This window comes from Thermobia domestica, chromosome 2, assembly GCF_964235325.1.
Source record: "Thermobia domestica chromosome 2, izTheDome1.hap1.1, whole genome shotgun sequence".
Taxonomy (NCBI): domain Eukaryota; kingdom Metazoa; phylum Arthropoda; class Insecta; order Zygentoma; family Lepismatidae; genus Thermobia; species Thermobia domestica.
Window position 1 is genome coordinate 171,886,055 of NC_137455.1, and position 21,391 is coordinate 171,907,445.

Sequence of the window (21,391 nt, forward strand, 5' to 3'; positions counted from 1 at the left end):
AAACTTTTTTTGTTTTGTTTTGACCATGGTCTAAAATAATTTAATTCTTTACATAGAAATTAAAAATTTTTCAACATACAAATTAAAATTCCTAAACAGACCCATTAAATTTCCTTAGTACTTAATAGAAACATTATTAAAAATATGACATATCTATTATCTCCTAATTACATAGTTTTTTAATCAGATTCTAATGAATGTTTTCAAATCTAGTACAAACAATCAATAGTTTAACTAGTTTGTCGACGTGGGAAATATTTTTTCACTTCCGAAACATGAACTCTTCTAAAAGAGTTTTCATTTTCATCTTGGTCTGCCACCAATACTGTGTTTGGAGTCAAAAATTTTTTGACATTGAACGGGCCCTCCCACTTATCAGATAAAGACTTAGTTACCTTATCTTCTAAGGATGACTTTATATGAGATCTTACCAGAACTTGATCTCCAACTTGGATGACAACTGGACCTCTACTTTTAGATAATATTTGCTTTCTTCTTTTCCACGAATTTTCCATATTCCTCAGAGCATTTTCCCACAGCTTTGATCTATTAAATTCAAACAATTTAGGACTGTTCACCTGCCAGCGATTTTCCAATGGGGTGTTACACGGACGTCCTAAGAATAATTCAGCTGGTACAGCTTTCAGCCCAGAATGTTCGCAAAGATTTAGGGAAAACTGAATTTCAGGGATGTAATCAGACCAATTAGATTGGTTACTTGAACAATATGCTCTCAAAGAATATTTCAACGTTTTGATAAATCTTTCTGATAAATTTGCCTCAGCATGATATGGGCTAATGCGAATATGCTTAATGCCCATACTAAATAAAAAGATGTTGAAATAATGCGAGACAAAAATAGAAGCATTATCAGTAGAAAGAGTTTCTGGGAAACCCAACCTACTGAATACTTCTAATAGTTTATTGCAAACACTACGAGAATTCAAAACTCGTAGTTTCTCCAAAAATACATATCTAGAGGCATTGTCTACTCCAATTAGAACAAACTTAAAGCCCTTAGAAACCGGCATTGGCCCTATTATATCTATCATATAATTTTCACAAACTCGTTTAGAGTAAGTAGAAATTAAGGGTCCCATTCTCTTAACGTTGTTATCTTTTACCTTTTGACATTGAGGACATGATCTAACGTAATCTTTAACGTCTTCTACTAAAGTGTCCCACGTATATTTTTTCATTATTTTCTTTAAGGTCCGATACGCACCCGAATGTCCACCAGACAATACCAGATCATGAAAATATTCAATAACTAATTTTTGAAGGTCTTTAAGAATACAAATTTTATAGGGACAATTAAAGGCTCTACTTTTCTTCATGAGAATGTCATTATTGACTACATAGTTTCGTACATTTTCTCCGAACCCTATTCTTTCTATAATATTCAACTCTGGGTCCTTTCTTTGCAATTCCCCTATGGGTTCTTTCACTAATGGTAAATTCCAACTATTAGCAACTTTCATATTTTTCCTCATAATAGCCATGCCTACCGGACCATCCACCTGGACAAATTCATACGGATCATAAACTCGGGTAAGGAAATCGGCCACTAAGTTATCTTGCGATCTAATATGTTTTACTTTGAACGAAAATTGGCATAAAATTTCAACTAGGGGACCATATTTAAGCAATCTTTTCGAATTCCCCAGAATCCAAGATAATGCTCTATTATCAGTATACACGATAAACTCCTTACACAGATAGTGGCGAAACCGATTTATAGCTTTAACCAAACTTATAAACTCGATTTCATATATACTGCGGTGTCGATCCGCTTCAGTTAGTTTTTTCGAGAAATATGCCACGGGAATTAATCGATTTTCGCTATCTAATTGTGACAGACAAGCTCCAATGGCTTTTCCACTTCCATCACAGTGTAAAATAAAGGTCTTATTTAAGTCTGGTGTTTTTAACACAACATTATTTATCAATACTTCCTTGAGTTTATCTAAAGTTTTTTGATGCTCTCTAGTCCATTCAAATTTCTTGCGAGTGGAACGCAATTCACTTATTGGAGCCATTAACTCCTGCAATTCACCTACAAACTTTGAATAATAATTAAAGATCCCACATATTTTCATAACTCCTCTCCTATTTCTAGGAGGAGGAATATTTTTTATTGCTGCTACTCGCGATGGATCAATTTCTATTGTTTTACCATCTGCAATGAAACCTAAATATTTAATTTTCTTATAGAAAAATAAACTTTTGTCCGGAGAAATCGTAACTCCATTTTCCCTTAACCTATTCAATACAATTTTCAAAATTTTCTTATGTTCTTCTATTGATTCTGTTGCTAAAAGGAGATCGTCAAAATAAATTTGTACTCCTTGATCTCTAAGATCTCCGAGAATTTTTTCCATTGCACGTGATAATAAACTACTTCCTGTCTTTATTCCGACCGGAACTCTAGTATATTGGTAACTACCTTTAGGTGTAACTATCGTGGTTATCTCGCGTGAATCCTTCTGCAGGGGGAGCTGAAAATAAGCCTTACGGCAGTCGATCAATGAGAACACTTTCTTCCCTGCTAAACTTACTAAGCATTCCTCCATATTAGGGGAAGGAAAAACATCATCAATAATTAAAGAATTCGCTTTACAAAAATTCCCAACGATACGATAAGTATTATTTTTATTCTTTACAAGAAAACAGCTGCTACCAAAATTAGAATGGTCAACCTCAACTAGAATTCCTTGGGAAACTAACTCGTTAATACAATCATCAAATATTTCTTCTTTGTTTCGAGGGACAGGAAATGGTCTATCTTTAAAAGGTTTTATTTCTTGAAGATATAATTTAGCTTCAAAATTTTTTACACATCCTATTTTATCAGTAATCACATCAGAATACTCATTCCGAATCCCGTCGACAAAATCCTGAACTTCTCTTTCAGTGTACTTATCCAAAATATTAGACCTTTCCTTATTTTCTGAATTCATAATTCCCGACCTTGACTCCATAGTTTTAATTTCCGAAGGGAAAAGCTTCCTATTCTTCCTAACTAATTCATAAAATTTATTAGATTGATCTATATCCAAATCCGAAACTTCGGAATCACTATCATTCTTCTGATCTTCAATTTTTAAATTATCTTTAAACTGATTATCGCAGGATTCATCTTTAGTTAACACTGCCAATATTTGTTTATCATCCCTTTCATTCACCCCAACCAAACTATTGTCCAACTGGGTAGAATCTGATTTACGATGAATTTTGTTTTTTCTCTTCTTTTTATTTTTCTTAATCATGCTGTTCACTTTCTCACTTAGTTCATCTTTATTCCGAAATTCTTCTTTATTGTGACAATTTGCTAGTTTATCTTCAAGAATACTCCCAAATTCCTTATTTATTCTTTCACGAGTTATCTGTTTTTTTCCCAAAGTCTCTTGATGAGTAGAGTGATTCTCCGAAAAAAATTCTTTTCCCTGATCGATAACTGAATCAAAGTCCACTGACAATCCTATCTCATGCACAGAAGAACTCGACGAATGATTTGGCTGATCCAAATCATTGAACAAAGTTCTAAGTGATTTCAATTGCTCAGGATCCGGAACAGATATTTCTAACAACTTCTTTTCAACACTATTTAATTCGATGTCACATTGAACAGAGAAATCGCGTCGATTAGTTGATCCTAATTTCTTCAAAAATAACGAAGACATCTTCCCAGAAGCACCATTCTTCAATGAATTATACTGGTCAGCACGACCACCAGATTTAAACCCTCGTTTATCCAAGTCTCTTTCACTAAACGAATTTGCAACACCCAAATCATAATAAAGAAGCACAGTCTTTTTATTATTTCTGAGTAGGAGTCTATTCCTCGAATAGTCTATTACTGAAGAAGTCGCCCTCAAAAAAGGGGTTCCCAAAATACAGTCACAAGGTAAGTCCGCTACCACCTTAAAAGTAACTCGCTCGAACCACCCAGAAAGATTTATCACACAACAAATTTCCTTATCTGAAAGATATTCAGATCCTAAGGGTGCACGAATAGTTTCCGGGGCTGTCTCTACAAGATGATGCACCAACCCACATCTCTTAATGAACTCTTCTGTTGCAAGATTATAAGATGATCCAGAATCCAAACAAATTCGAACTCGTTTATTATTAATGAAAGCATCAACAAAGGAAGCTACGGCGTCATTAGTCTGAGAAGGAATAGGCCTACTGTAATTCCTTTCAAAACGTTCAGGTTCTGCCAACGAGACTCGATCTGAATATCCCGATTTTGATTTTTCAATAAACCTCGTATTTTTATCTCTTTTACGACATTCGGCTTGATTATTATAGTTGGAAAAACTGTAATCCTTACTGACTGCAGAAACAGATGCACCAGATTTAGCACCAACCTTTTTCATATATTCTAAATGTTCTCGATAATGATTAGCATAATCATTACAAGTTTTCCTTAATTCAGACAAATGTCGCGGAATCCAAGACGGAAACAATTTAAATTTAATTGATGGATTCATTCCATCCATTATTATTTTAATTAACTGAGGTTCACTAACTCCAAAATTCAATACAACAGTCGAAAAATAAATATCTTCTACAAATTGATCTATTGTTTCATTAAGTTTCTGTTTACGAAAAATTTTTTCGGAAATTAGAGAATGCTTTACGGTGTCAGTTATAAATTTATCAACTATCCTAGACCTAAATACTTCCCATGGAACATTTACACTTAAAGCTTGTTGTATTTCTAATTGAAAATGACCCTCACTCTTTGACAATAACACACTGTATAATATTGCAACAGGGTAACAACTTTCTTCAACAATTTTTTCTAAAAATCTCATTATTTCGAAAATTACTAAACTGTGTTTTCCATCGATCTTTCCAAAACCTTTTAATCTAACTTCCAATGATTCTAAAAGTTTCTGGAATGCATATTTATCAATGAATTTAGCAGTAGCCCTAGGGTCAGAAGACTCAACAGAAGGTTTCTTATTCTCTATCCTATTTGTTGGAGGTGAACTAAAATAATTATAATCCTGAGGCAATGGCCTCCCAGTTCTATACATCCCTATCGGTGTCGAATTTTTAATAGTAGAGACTCTTTTATAATAATCAGTTAATCTAGCATAGTTACTATTTACTCTGCTTCTATTTCCTAAATCTGAACTGTCTTCTGAAATTTGAAAACCGACCTGCCTCGTATTAGGAATCCGAGAAAAATCTTGATTGCTATATCGAACATTCATTCTATCTGTCCTATCCACTTCATACCCTAAGGTTACTGGAGTCGGAGGTTGTACAACACGACTAACATTAATTATATTTGGCTCCTCCAAACTATACTTGCCCATACTTGTCAAAGAGTTATTAAAATCAGCTGAGCAATTTCCGGTATCATTAGCAATCTGAAAAAAACTATTTTGGGGAGGGGTTAAACTCATACTAACTCTGCTAAAAGTACTATCAGAAGGGAACCCGGTCTGGTCTAAAGTTATCAAATTCGTACAATCATTTTCATCATCAATATTAATTCTGACCATATCTCCTCGCTCAGTCATTTTTAAATTTATCAGATTTTTATTTAATGCAATGTAATGATAGCTTTCAATTAAAGCAATAAATATGATAAACACTCTCCAATACATTAACAAATAAAATCCAAAAAAATACAAAATTCATAATTACTTAATCTAACACTACCACTACACTACAACAAATAACTAACAGGGAAACAGAACCATCACGAGTCACAGCAAACCGTTTAGATTTGAAAGCATTCGCACACTAAATATCATTTAACTGAATCACAACGATTTTTAAGAGATAATTTACAGCAACAAAATCCTAGAAATATATTTTTGAACATCAAAATCTTACTATAAATTTTCCAATTATCCTTCTGAATTATATTAAATAACAATATATATTTTTTTTTGAAAATGGAGACAAAAGCTAAAGTAGTGAATTTTGTGGTGCAGTTGTGTTTGAGTTCCTATTTTGTAACGCATCCACTCCTGTTCCGATTGCAAAATGGAAATAGCCAAAGAATCTATAATCGTAACATGCCTCCAAAAGCAAATCGAATACGGAGGGTTGCTTCACAAGGCTAAATAAAAAATATAACGAGCAACACCACTTACCAAAAATTATGGTCACTACTTTAAATACCTGAAATAGAATTTTAATAATTTTTCTTCAAACCTTCTGATTATTAGTTATACTAGAATACTTGAAAATGGCTTAACTCAATTAAAATCAGGTTAAATCGATTTAACAATTTATTACAAATTTCAATATTAAAGAGACAACTATTCAAACGATTTTAATATTCAACAAATAAGGATTTTCAACAATTTAAATAATTTTCAAGTTTAAAGAGAATAATTCCTAAATAAAGTCTCCATTTAACAATTAATCAATAGTTCTAAACAACAAATTTTTTTAAAATATTTTAAATTTTACATAGAAATTTAGTCTTGATTTCAACAAAACTGCTGATTCTTGTAGGAATTTTTACACAAATATTACTTCCACAAATTACCAAATTGCCTTCCAATAATTTATTTTCAAATTTATTATCTCAAACGTAATTGTTCTACTCTTACAAGATTCAGAAAAACAGTTACTGAACTATCAGTTCTCAGTTAACTAATATATTTATTTGTTTCCCCTTTGAGTCAGCTATCAATCGGTTTCCCATTCAAAAGCACTGATTGCTTATTCAAAATGGGTTCAAGATATATTTAATCGGTATTACTCTTTTTAATTATTACAAAACCTCTACTAAAAAGAAACTCTGGACCAGTTAAGACCTATCAGCAATTGAAAAATTTATTGCAACGCAACCTGAATTTTAATCTATGAAATTTTTTGCCATTTAGAAATAGCAATTCAATCAGAACGAATCGACCAATTTGAACCAAATTACACAACCACAACAAACAGTTAATTAACGCAGACAAGAGGGGTCTAAAGGTACTATCTACGTTCACTTACCGTTGTTACTGCTTCCTGGCCCTTGGTAAATTGTCAAGCTCTCTACTGCTACTACTTCCACACATACAGAAATGCTTTGACACAAAAGGGAAATCGACTGTCGAACTCCTAGCCCTGTCCATTCAGCTGAGTACTCAATAACCAGCACCATTCAAGGAATAGCGAAAGTCCTGCATTCAACTTCAAGCAATTAAACTTAACGATGATATAATCCATTAAATGTTACAAATTCCAGAATCCTTAATTTGAAGCACGATTAAAATTCCGTTTTAACAGCATACTATTGTCCTTTTCTTTTCACTCAAACTCTGGAAAATTATCCCATCGAATTAAAAGTCAACTGAATTCGTCACGTAAGTCAAGACGAAGCAACTACTATTTCTTATCAAAGATTACTTTTATAATAAAGTTAACTTCCAGGTAAAAATTGTTCCTTTCAAACTTCCAATCTGTTTTGTTAAAAAGAACCACTCAATTTGTTAAAGGAAGACTTTTCCTAGATAGCCGAAAGACAACCTTGGTTAAAGAACTCAAACACAACTGCCTCCCTCCACACAGCGAAGCAGCCGTGAAGGTTCGCCTTGTCACGCGATTGATAGCTGACGTCATAACCAGCACACACCGAAGCAATACACCTTTTCTTCCTGCAACAAAGCTAACGAAGTAGCTAACACAAAACCAATAGCTTTTAACTCTCAATTCTTACTTAGTTACATTCTTTTCTTTTTTCGTTTTACCTTTTTTTTAAAAAAAAAGAAAAAATACAATATACAAGATTTCATTATTTTTTTTCATAATTTCTATGCTATAATGGCTGACATTAACAAATCACTCGAATTATTTTTTTTTTTTTACTTTTTCTTTTCCTCACCCCAGAACATGGGCGTCGGTAGCTATTTTATAATTATTGTGGCCACCATTTGCCTCTGCCACAAGCTCGGACACGAGAAATATGTATAATTTTTAAGTACGTACAATGCAATTTGAGTTTTCTGACTCACATTCGTTTAGTTTAATGTTTTACGTGTATGGCTGCAGAGCACTGAAGACAGATGTTGCGTGCAATTAAATGATTATAGATGATTTGATAGAATAAGGATGTGAGAGAAAATGGAATAACCTTGTAACACACGAACGTGATATTATCCACTACAAACTGATGGGGAGCATGGTTAGTCAGTGGTAGGTCGCTCACTTCTGGTGCCACATGAGTTGTGATGAATAGCATCATGTTTGTCTGCTTTCTCAATACTTTCCCGTTTCCTTCCTCTCTCACTTCCACTAAGTCTTCTGTAATCATTCATTTACATGTATCATCGACCTTCTTGATCTCAGAGGGCACACCTAAGAAGCTATATATATATATATATATATATATATATATATATATATATATATATATATATATATATATATATATATATATATATATATATATATATATATATATATATATATCTTTTGGTTTTTATTAATTCACATGATAAAAATACAAACAAAATGCATCTGTGAATACTTTCAATTGTCTATAGTTCTTGATCAAACAAGCCAAGAAATAATACAGGTATTCGTCAACTTAAGACCGACTTCGGTTCCGACTACACGCTCGTAAGTCTAACTGGTTGTAAGCCAGTTAGGTCGTAACCCACTGTACAATACAGTATAAAATATCATTTTGATCAATCGTCGGTAGACGATTTAAGTTGCGTTACACTATATTAATATTCGCTGTTTTCATATATAAAAATGTTTACATTTCTGTAATCTTATTAACAGTATTTTTTTGTATAAGCAATATCTATTATTATTACTATTATTTTACTACTGTTAATATCTTTTATATTATAGTATAGACAATTGATAATAGCCACTTAACCTAACTTGTACAACCAGTCGTAAGTGCGGGTGGTCTTAAGTCGTAATTCGACGACTACCTGTACAGTGAAACAACCTTAAAACTAATCTTGGTATACGTCTTTTATTTAGTAATTGCCGAAATTTTCAATAAGAACTCTCATCTTCCTCAACTCCATTTTCTTAAAGCATCTATAGTAAACTTATCACTTTAGGTATATACTTTAAGAAAACGCCGCTGACGAAAATAGAACTTTCCACTTAGGCGATTACTAAATAACACATATAACAAGATTAGTCCAAGTGAATATTTATAATCATACGTAAGTTTAGTTCCCTAAGTTGTTACAGTAAAACCTGTTTAGTGCCCACTTTTCGAGCTTGGGTATTTGCTTAAATGTTGTTTATACCTTTTATTTATGCCCTCTGTTCCTTCTATTGGTTTTGCCTACTTGCCTACTAATGCCAAATAAGTAATGCTTTATTTGATATTAGTTTTGACTCATCAACAGCGGTTGAAATTTTCAGTATCATTAATGGAGTCGGACGCATGAATGACAAAGAGCGTAGTGAAAGGAGGTAAAATGTCTTTCCATTAATTTGGCTGTGCAATTTGACAAGGAATAGTCAATAAGCTTATATGGAATTCTGCTTCCGTATTTTATATACAGTTAGAACAGCTTTATAAAATTAAATGTGATACAATAAACCTCAAGACGAATCATTTGAGGTAGCTAACACCACTACAGCGTCATGACATAACGTATTGAATATTACTAATGTTCACCGTAATAATGGACATGCATAACGTTTTATTCTCGTTGCAACGATGTACTTTCGGAAACTGTATGGAATACCCAAGCCTGGAATGCATGGCAAGAGGCAAAATTACCTATAGAACTTGACATATAAACGTTTCGGTATACTGATAGCTTGTACATTTCCCCTTTTTGAAATATGTTCATTTAAGTTCTTTGGCATTAGGTCAAAACCTAGAATATGAATTTACAGTGTCTCCGGAATGGTACTGACGGTTTTTAAAAGTGTATAGTTTTAATATGGTCAGAAATACAGAATAAAAAAACATGGATTTTAAAGGAGAGCTCAAAAAGTTTATTTGGTCTTACTTACAAGTCATTCTAACTCAGTGTAATTCCACGTAAGATCCATTTGAAAGTCTTTCAATATCTAGCCTGAACTCAATCTCTCTTCACGTATTCCGTAACACCTGAGGTGTTACTGAGCAATCGCATTCCTAATACAGTTCTTCAATTCATTAAGGTTACTCACTTTTTCTTCAAAATACACAAGATCTTCCACATACCCCCACAGGAAGAAGTCCAGGGGGATAACATCAGGAGATCTGGAGGCCACCTAATTGGCCCATTACGGCCTATCGAATGGCCAGGAAATTCAGTATCAAGGTATTCCCTCACTTGTAGGCTCCAATGTGGCGGGGCAACATCCAATTGGAATATCACTTGAGGTTGCAAATGTTCTAACTGGGGAACAGCAAAGTATTGAAGCATGTCTGAGAACACATTTCCTGTTATGGTTTGCTCTATGAAAAAGAAGGGGCCTATAACTGCATCATGTGTTAAAGCACACCAACCATTCAATTTGGGACTGTCTCTAGAATGTTCTATGTATGCATGTGGATTCTCAGATCCCCATATCCTAACATTGTGTCTGTTAACACAGACAGACAAGTGAAAGTTTCCTCATCAGAGAAAACAACGTTCAATAGGAAATTATGGTCATAATCAATCCTGTCCAGAATATCAGTAACAAATGCTGCTCTCTGTGGCTTATCGTCGGGCTTACTTTCTTGCAACAATTGCACCTTATACGTGCGCAAACGTAATTGTTTGTGTACCACATCGTAAACTGTTGACTTTAGAATTGCCAATTGCCTGATCGCTGCGCGAATTGACTTCCTCGGGCTACGTGAGAAACACTCTCACATTGCTTCCACATTTTCTTCTGACACATGCGATTTACCGCCGCTGTGTTGTCTCACTACACTCCCCGTTGATAAAAATCGATCTCTCCACGCCTAGATACTGGTGCGTGATGGAGGATTCTTGTGGTAAAGACGTCGAAAGTTTCGTTGAACTTGAACAACACGTATTGGTGTCTTAAGAATGGTCTTTTACTTAATCCATTAAAATGTGTTTTCACTGTATTAGGAACATCACATCAGTTGAGCAAAATCAACCCTGATGACCTAAAAGTAACTGTAGTGAATTCCAGTATTCCATTTTCTCCCTTTGTTAAAGATCTAGGCTTAATAATAGACCAAGGGCTTAGCTGGAATAAACACATTTCTGAACAGTGTATTAAAGCTAAGCGCATCTTACGACAGCTTTATAAACTGAAAGGCTATTTATCGCAAGAAACAAGACTATATCTTGTTAACACTCTGATTTTGCCTCTGTTCGATTACTGCGATTCAATATATGGTAGTTCTCTCTCCACTCAAAATACTAGAGCAATTCAGAAAATACAGAATTACTCTATACGCTTCTCTCTCAATTACAGGAAGTCTCAGCATATTCTGCCGGTACTTAATGAAAACAATATCCTAACCATGTCCCGAAGACGATATCTCCGATACTGTTGTTTACTATACAAAATAAATTCACATAAAGCACCACCTTACTTGCATCATAAATTAACATGTAGATCAGAAATTCACCGTTACAATACCCGAGGAAGCAATAAGCTGAATATGCCACGGCATTCTTTAAAAATAACGGAGAAGGCATTTTCAATCTCGGCAGTAAGAATCTGGAACTCCCTACCAAAGTCAATCACTGACAAACCGTATAATCTATTTAAATCATCACTCCAAACATTATTATTTAGAGATCAGAGACAAAGCATTGGCACACATGACAGGTTTACTACAGTTTGAAATTGGACTAGTAGTATGAGTATAGTTTTTTTTTTTTATTTACATTTACTGAGTGTTTTATTTATCATTAGTATTATTGAATGTATCATGTTATGTTGTTATTTGTATCTTGTATCTTATTTGTGTCTTTATTTTTTTTCTTTCTTTTCTTTGTAATGATGACAAGGGTTAGGTGGCAGAGCAGCCTCCGGCTGAACCTCGCCCGCTGAAATAAAGAGAAATTCAATTCAATTCTTGTCTCTGCAAACAATCACACGCATTGCGCCTTTTCGACTGCCGACGCCATTTCTGTTTATCGGCGATATTAGCGCCGTCACCAGTAGTTGTTCAAGTATTAAAATTCGCTGAACAAAACTTTTTGAGTTTTCCTTCAATATGAATGTTTTTTCTGTATCTCTGACCATATTAAAGCTATACACTTTTAAGAACCAGCAGTCATTACGGACACCCTGTAATACACAAAATGAAGCCATAAAAAATCATGCATTCAAAGGATATTGTAGCATATTACATGAAGCCATGCTGTACAACTTCGAATTCACAAGACTAAGGTCAAATTACAACTTTTTGAAATTATTTACAAACATTAAGAGCATATGCAAGAAGTATCTGGCAAAAAATTGTCATTCTTCCCCAAACGTAAGGTACCGGTATACATTTTTCATATATTTTGCTCAGGCTTGCAACAAGAGGGCCCAAATGTTACCATTCAATAGTCCTTAGAAACTTCTTAATGAACATTATGTTGATAATATTATTCAATTCCGAACAATGATGTCTGAAACGAAAATTAGGCACATAAATCACGGAAAAAAATTCAATTCTATACAGAAATACTTTATTCCTTTTCTTACCCGACTACTGCCTTTAGCCATATTATACTGTCAAATTGAAATTTCATAAAATATGTACTATGTAAAACATATTTAGTTATCTATCAAATTAAATAATAATGAAATAAGACCAGATAACTTAAACTTATTTTTCCTTTTATCGTTACACAAAACACCTGTATTACCTCCCAGAATACCTGTTCTAAATGAATGGTTATGATTGTGTATATTCCTAATGAAACGGCAGTTAATGATGCACTGCAGACTTCATATATATTTAAAAAAAAAATGAAAATTACTTTCCCTTTCAGATCAGTTTACTTGATTTGGCCGGTAGTGAGCGAGTCTCGAAATCTGGAGCAACTGATGAGCAACTCAGAGAAGCAAATTCTATCAACAAATCATTATCTTCTCTTGGAGATGTAATATCAGCATTGGCATCTGAACAACCTTTTGTGCCATACAGGTAGGCATCAATTTTTCATAATTAATTTAAAATTAAAATAATAACAATATAAAAAAGAATAGAACAGGGACAAAAATGAAGTTCCATGCTCAACTAAAAGTGCTTTTCACAAAATACATATATCTTGCTTAATACTTATGTGATATTCCTTATGTAGTATATAGCTCAATATATATAAATACATTTGTTTGCAGAAATAAAAAAAAATATTTATATTATGCTTGGGAAAATAGAATATTCTGATACTCAGCTAAAAAAACGCAAACTTTAGTAAAACAGTATATAATTTGCATTATTTTTGCTGACACATTAATGATACATTATACATTACCAAATATTTCCAAAGGTTTTTCTACAGTTGTATTAAGAATATGTTATTATTACGTACAGAGCGACATAAATAACAAGCAATAGAATTTTTTAAATTTTTAATTAATTTTTATAGCTGTTATGCTTTGCTGGAGAGTAGTTATGCTCAGAATGTATACTCAATAATTCGTTACTCGTTAATCGTTTTTATCATACTTATCATTGTGTACGTGATGCTGCTTTTCAGAAGCAATTATTTTCATTTTCTTTAAATTTATTTATTTTTTGTTATATAACTACATAATCTATTATATAGTTTTGTACATTAATATATAACAATAAAAATAATCCCATCATATAGTTCATCTTCAGTAATTATATATATATACTTTTCATTACAGAAACAGCAAACTCACAATGCTGATGCAAGATAGTTTAGGAGGCAATGCAAAAACTCTTATGTTTGTCAATATTTCTCCAGCCATGTACAATTTGGATGAAACAATTACCTCATTAACGTAAGTATCAACAAGAAAAATAATATCGTGACAAAGTATTGGAGATGGAGAAACGCAACTATACAAGAATCAATTTCTTTTATATGTGTTTAACAAGTGTATTTGTTTCCTGATACAAGCTATTTCTTTCAAAAATTTCCTCTGCAACTTCTCCGCAATTGTATCCGTACAAAACTAGTAAGAAATTCTTTCGTCAAGCCTAATATGCTAGAAGATTAAGTAGATTTGTAAATCCAAGATAATTGTTCATCCTTACTTAAATTTATTACATTCTTTCCAATATCGAATACTTCGGTCATGCTCAATCATTTCATCCATACTCAAACATAAGTCTACAAAAGCAAATACTAAGGTTAAGTTTAATCTTGTTTTCAACAAGTTTCACCAGAAAGACAATTATTATAATTAAATAAATAAAACTCGATATTCCATCCATGTTTTATGTTATTCCAACTGATGTTTCAATGGCATCTTACGTAGCCTTTGAAACGTCAGTTTGAATAAACCTTGCCATTGCACCAATTTACACGCTCACCAAGGAAAATAGTGTGAGTTTTGTACTCTTTCATTGTAAGGATACATGAATGATCACAAAACAACAAACTGTGTGCTATGTGACAGAATCGCAGCGATTTGTAGGGAAGTTTACAAGTGGTGCAGAGAACTGAGTGAGAAGAAAAGTCTCTTAACGAAAACGAAAATACATTTTTTCGATCCCCGGACAAAAAGGCTCTCTTTGAAAGGCAGATCACAGATATAGACTTGAAGCTTCTTGGCTCTCATAGTTGTTTCATTCCTTAACACATTTGAAAACAACATAATGAACCAAAAAGTAATTTAATCTTACAAAAAAAGCATTTTAGTATTATGTGTGTTTAAATAATATAAGAAGATTAATGTATGTAGCTGTTATAACTTTCAGGATATTAATTTTATGACAGAAGAGTTTCAATTTCGGTGCTAATCTTGTTATTCATAGATGTACTGTATTTTTTAAATGCAAAATCATTCCCATCTGAAGATGGGCGGCCGTAGAAGGTAAAGCCTTCTCTTGGGCCTTGAGTATTCATTTATTTGTAGTTTCATTTGTAGATGGGTAACAGGATTTATTTATTTATTGATGTGTTTGGTTGTTTACAATACAAAATTACAAAATACAAATATACAGAACAATACAAAATAAAACAAGAAAATGCTTCCTACAATAAGCAATGAAGCGATGAAGTGTTGATGTACTGAAAAGGCTTCTTGACTCTACGATAAGTTCAGAGATGTACTATGTAGTAGGTAGTTTTCTTTTATCTAAATGATTTCACCAATTTTTAGTACACTTGAAAGTATATATATATATATAAAATCCAGAAATCTGGGAACCTTTACTATATATCATCTAAGACTAGAGAATACATATTCATTTTTTGACGTTAGCATAAAAATGCATTGAATATATGTTGAAAATGTGGTTTGAATATCTGATATCAAGGTGGTTTAATACCTGTGCTATCTTTATTTTTTTTTTTTATCCCATTGATTTTGATAGTTTGATTTTACAGATTTCCTCCTCAATTATATTTAAATGTACCTTCACTTCGTGAAAATTTACAGTTGTATATACTTCGTGAAAAATAAATTTAGTTATATATAATTTTAAGAGTAATAATCAAATTTAAGTAAAATTTAATTCATGAAAAGCCCTAGTATAATATCATTTTGGAAAACCAAGAGGCATTTAACTATACTTGGAAAAGAAATAAGATAAATAAAATAATTAGATTTTCAGTTCATTTTAAAGAAAACGGAAAAATAATTTCAGATATATATATATATATAAATGGACTAAGAAATCAAGATGACGCGGGTACTCAGCATTGTTAACAGAGGAACATTATATTAAGTTTTAATAGCTAATCTAACTGCGCTAATCAATGTCTGCTTTTAAAAAATATAGGTTTTACCTTAAGTTCTTGTTTCATGGTACAAAAAGTAGCATTGCTTTTAATTTACGTATATCTTCTTCGTTTTTGTAGGTATGCATCACGAGTGAAACAAATTACTAATTCAGCCAAAAGAATGGCTGATAGTAAAGAAGTAGCCAGGCTTAAATGCGTAAGTACACTTGTGAATAGTATTTTACATATAAAATAGTTTTATTTTTCAAATGTTCCCTATATAGGTAAATAGAGATAGTTACTTTTATGTATGTATGTATTTATTTATTTATTAGTCAAATTTTAGCTTTCATTTTAATGAAACTCTTTGTCACAAGATCTAACTTCAAATAAACCTGTTTCGGTTTCCATATAAAAGTTACCAAAAATGTGTATCTTTCTTTCATCTCAGGTAACTTTGAGCTAAGTAAAAGCACATAATTAAAAATTAAAATTTTCTAAACTTTCCTGTTCCCCCTTATTTTGTAGTAAAATGAAAGAAATAATTAATATTTCAATTTTAATAAAATGCGTAAATATTTTTACTAAATTTCTTGATTCGATTTTGATTCCAAGGATAAACGATAGGGCTAAAGATGTTCAAATGAAACCCTTTCGATGACATTATCTGGAATATTTCCACGAACTTTGTACAATAGACACAAGCATATACGAGTATGACTACTATTAGAATGATAAGCTTCTCAGAAGAAGTGGCTCTGTAATGTAGTCACAAAGTCACGTGCCTTCGCAATTAGTACGAAAAATAACATTTAATTAAAAAGTAATTATTTACATTTATTTCTGTATAGGAATGAGGAGTGATCAAACAAATATTTTAGTCATTTTAATATGGAGTCTGCAACCCTGATTGATGTTCATGAGAAATTTTGCAATATAGCCTAAGTCGTGACGCTTTGTGTTACCATCTGTTCACGTGCCCTGCCTTGGGTTTTCTTCGCTTTAGCCTGCCTCAGAGTACAGCCCTTTAAACGCCTGTACTTAAGTGTAATGTAATCATATTTTTAACGTGACAAAAAAAAAATAGTTCCTTCTACCTATCTCCTTGCGGGTGGCTGGAGAAAAGGAGCAGGTGAAAGAGGAGAGGAAGTGAGTGGGAGGGTTGAGCCTCTCATCTCTATACTGATTTTGCACGCTCTACACGATGAAGATGGAAGAAAAACGACTTGCTTGTCGCAGGAAGAGACTGGCTCGTATTGTTTCATGGGCGAGAAAAGAATTCTTTTCGAAGCATTCTTTGAGACGCTCCCATTCAAATTATTATGAAGGAAAAAGTAAAATACTTCCTTAATACACTTTACAATTTTGAAATTTAATAGCACATGATGTATGTTACCTTTTTGCGCAAGGATTTAGGGAACAAATGAATATGTTTCAGCTACATTTTAAAGTGATTTACCACCTGAAAAGTCACTGTAAAAAAAGCAAGCATACAAAGCCACACACAAATATGTAAGAGTTAAAGTTATAATTCAAATACTAAATTATATAATACCAATAAATGGAGAATAAACAACTGTTAAGTCATGTAAAGGTTTAAAGCAGAAAACACTCACAGGAATTCAGTAATTTTGGTCCCCGCTAGAATTCTGCAGCTTTATGCATATTTTGGAGCTTTCTCGTAGATATATTAGCGTCCCTGACATCAGATAGTGTTTCTGATCAGAGAGGGATGAAAATCTGATGAAGACACAGTTATTGTGTTGAAACTGTTAGGTGATTGTGCGTTTTATATATATTATTACATAGCCTTGCTCAGTATGTTGTGTTTAGCATTCACTAATATATGCAATTTCTCTCTGGAAACGGGGACATTTCAAGAAGATCTTAAACTTCCAAAAATAAGACTTATACACAAATGGATCAATAACTGACCCAGGAAATTATCGTCCTGTCTCTATTCTATCTGTTTTCTCCAAAATTTTAGAAAAAAGTTATGTATAACAGATTGGTATCCTTTCTGGAAAAGAATAATATCTTCACAAATAGCCAATTCGGTTTTAGGAAGTGTTGTAGTTGCTGTAGTTGTTTTTCTCAGTGATATACAGTATATAAAGCAAGAGAGAGCAGAAGTAAAATATATGAGATTTTTCTGAATCTCACAAAAGCCTTTGACCTTGATAATCACAAAATTCTATTAAATAAATTATATAGTTGTGGTATTAGAGGTCATGCTAATTTATGGTTCCGATTCTATTTAACTAACTGCATGCGATATGTGGATATAGCAACAACTAAGTCAGAGGTAAGGCACATTAGGTACGGTGTTCCACAAGGATCAATATTAGGTTCTATACTTTTATCTTACATATATTAATGATCTACCCGATTATATAGTTCCCAAGAAAGGCTGATAGTTCCTGTTAGCCGATAACACAAACTTTCTAGTTGAAATCCAAAATAAACCTTGCTCCGAGGAATACATATTTAAGAACATGACAAATAAATTTACAGAATGGGCAAAAACAAACCAACTCAACTCTCTACAAGACGCCTAACAACAATAAATTTTAATGAGGGAGAAACCAAACTCCCTAAATTTACATCAAATACATATAGAAGGGGAACTCATGCAGGTATCTAACACTTATACATTTTTAGGATTGAAAATATACTCTAGGTTAACCTGGGATGAACATGTTAATGATTTGTTGAGAAAACTAAGCACGAGAGTCTACCTTATACGTAAACTTAGTAAGATTCTAACTACGGGAACATTGAAAACAACTTATTTCGGCTTGATCTAGTCAATTCTATCGTACGGAATCATTTTCTGGGGTAATATTTGTCATGCAATAAAAGTATTTACGATGCAGAAGAAAGTGTTACTAATAATGTTATCAGTTCAGTTCCATACACCAAGTAGATCACTGTTTTAGAAACTGAAAATATTACCATTGCCGTGTATATACATTCTCGCAACAACATCCTTCATATATATGAATAAAAGAAACTTCTAACTCAATTCAAATCTACACCAATAGAACACTAGAACAACCAATCATATTCATATACAAAATTTCCGTTTAACAAAAACTCAAAATTCGTTACACCACATAGGAATAAAACTATATAGTAAATTGCCGTATTGTGCCAAACAAATGCCAAACTTGCAGTTTGAAAGACATCTTAAGTTGCTGTTACATAAACACCTTCTCTATAGTTTATATAAATATCTTCAATCTGATTTTTCTGTATATCAAGATTTACTTGAATGTCGAAAATATAAAACAAGGTACAATTAATATATTTTTAAACTACAATTTAGTTTAGTATCATTGTTACGAATAGATTTTGAATGTATAATATTTGTACTATTAATTAAAATAATGTATCTCTTGTCGAAGCCATGAATACAGAGTTCTTAAGGCGGAAAATGAAATAAATAATTAAATAAATTAAGTATTTACTTTCACGTTTTATTTATGATTTATAAATTTACGCGTGAGAAATGTGTTGCCGGTCACTTATAATCAGTATATGTTGCTCTCCGAATATAAGATAATTTCATGGGTTAAAAGTATGTGAAAGTAACTTTATATACTTATCTTTGCAGGTAATAAATAAACTTCGTAGAGGCGAGGCAGTAGATGCAGACTGGGAAGTGAATGGGTGGAAGAAGATAGAAGAAAAGCAGTATTTGTGATATACAGGATAGTAGTGTGAAAAATAATTACCAAGGACTTTGCTCAAATCGACCACATTACTTCTGGTTTTGTAATCAAATTATTTATTATAGCCAAAGAAGTGTGGACAATAAGCAATTGTAAATGTAGATATGGGAATAATATATGTTATTTCTCTTAATGTTATAGGAGACAATACATTACCATACCAAATGATATTTTACATGTAAACCAAATAAATATTTTGATCGAAAGTTTCCTGTGTTCTGTAATTGATATTTTTAGCAATCTATAAGGAATGTAGTAACGATTAGTCAGTCCGGAAAGCTCTTACTATTTTTCGTGGAAGAAACACACTAAATCAGAGAGTGTGAGAATAGCCAAATATTATCTAGAGGAAATCCACGCATATACTCGTAACTTACGTAGTAATTTTCTTCAGCAACATTTGGTGTTAACAGGTGACATAAAGTGAGAAATGCGATGTATGTATGTAATAAGATATTTCATTGCATATTTCATTGCACTACCCCTACACTGACACACCACTATGTTGCTTGGATATGACACCCGAGCATCAAATGTGTGTATTTTTAAGTAACACAAAGAGAAACTACCCTAATTATAGCAAACTTTTATATTTTTCTGAAATCGAAGTGACATCTTGTCTTCTGCAACGGTTAATTTTGCCGCACCTTGTATATGTTTTCGAAGTCAGAACAAAATATGCTATTTTCATATTCTACACATCAGGGTAGATATGAAACCTCCAAATTAACATAAAAAGCTTAAAGTGATGAAGTTAGTAACATATATTCTACACGAACGACTTTAACCCTTACCTTTTCAATGAGATCACATGACGCACAGCCTTCTGTCAAAAATTGATTCCAATTACCACTGAGTTATTCATTTTTCTTAAATTTTCTTATTTCACGTAAAAATGTTGGTTGGCAACCTTCTGACAATATATCATGTAATTATGTACATATTTAATTGTTACGAATTGTTATGTATTATACTCTGTTTTGGTCTATATCTTCAGAACTATTTAACATATTTTAACGAAATAAAGCTCAAACTGGAGAGCAAGAACTTCTTTCATCACGATCACAAACTAGGGCCCCTATGGTTGAGAGGAAGTTCCTTATTTTCTCATCGCATCCATATATGTAATAAGACTAAATTACTATATTGAATTGCTTATCGAAAAACGAGTTACAATCTAGTTGTAACCTCAAATAGATACACCATGACCCCCCCCCCCAAAAAAAAACATACTTGAGGTGTAATGTCGGGGCACGCGCACAGTATCTCAGAGACACAGCGCTCACCTGTGGTGTGTGGGGTACCTAGTTCGATCCCAGGCCATGGCTTTCCTTGAAATTCTTCCATTTCCTTTCATGTTCTCATTCCATCATTGTTTTGAGTTCAATGTTCCACGATTATACGTCGAGGCTAAGGAAGACGGTGATGATGGGAGGAATGATAATGGTGGAATGACGGAAGTGAGAGGAAACGAAAAAACCTACGCCGCCACAAAGCCCACTTGGCGGGAACTGAGGTCGAACCAAAGACTCCACACGCCAGAAGTAAGCGCTCTACCACTGAGCCACCGCGACCGTCATTCCACTAATTATATCGTAATTATTTACTTTCATAATCATTCGTCTCCTTTAGCCGAAGACATAAGCGTGCGGCGTTAATCGTTTCATGGGCAATGGGAAGAGGAGTTCCCACCAAGGGAATCTAAGTATGTTCTTATTTGCTCCACTGGGAAGCGATATTCTCATTGGTTATGGGCCGTTTTCATCATGGAAATTGGAATTGCACTAGAGAAATCATTTATTTCGATTGCTTGATTGTTTTGAGTGTGTGTTGGGTAACATGGAGGAGGCATCGTTCCATCACTTGTACAAAAAATTTGCCAACGAAGGGGTT

The 21,391-nt window shown here is 32.9% G+C and overlaps 1 protein-coding gene across 2 annotated transcripts in view; it reads left to right on the plus strand.

The window, feature by feature from the left end:
* The window catches only part of LOC145677243 (kinesin-related protein 2-like), a 335,651-nt gene extending 315,953 nt beyond the window's left edge, over positions 1-19,698 (plus strand). For both annotated transcript variants that reach the window (XM_081747842.1, XM_081747843.1), the window contains 4 exons: positions 12,894-13,048; positions 13,759-13,875; positions 15,903-15,981; positions 19,381-19,698. In XM_081747842.1, coding sequence (XP_081603968.1) covers positions 12,894-13,048; positions 13,759-13,875; positions 15,903-15,981; positions 19,381-19,470 — 441 coding nt within the window. In that variant the 3' untranslated portion in view covers positions 19,471-19,698. The remainder of the gene's footprint in view (positions 1-12,893; positions 13,049-13,758; positions 13,876-15,902; positions 15,982-19,380) is intronic.
* The last annotated feature ends 1,693 nt before the right edge of the window (positions 19,699-21,391 follow it).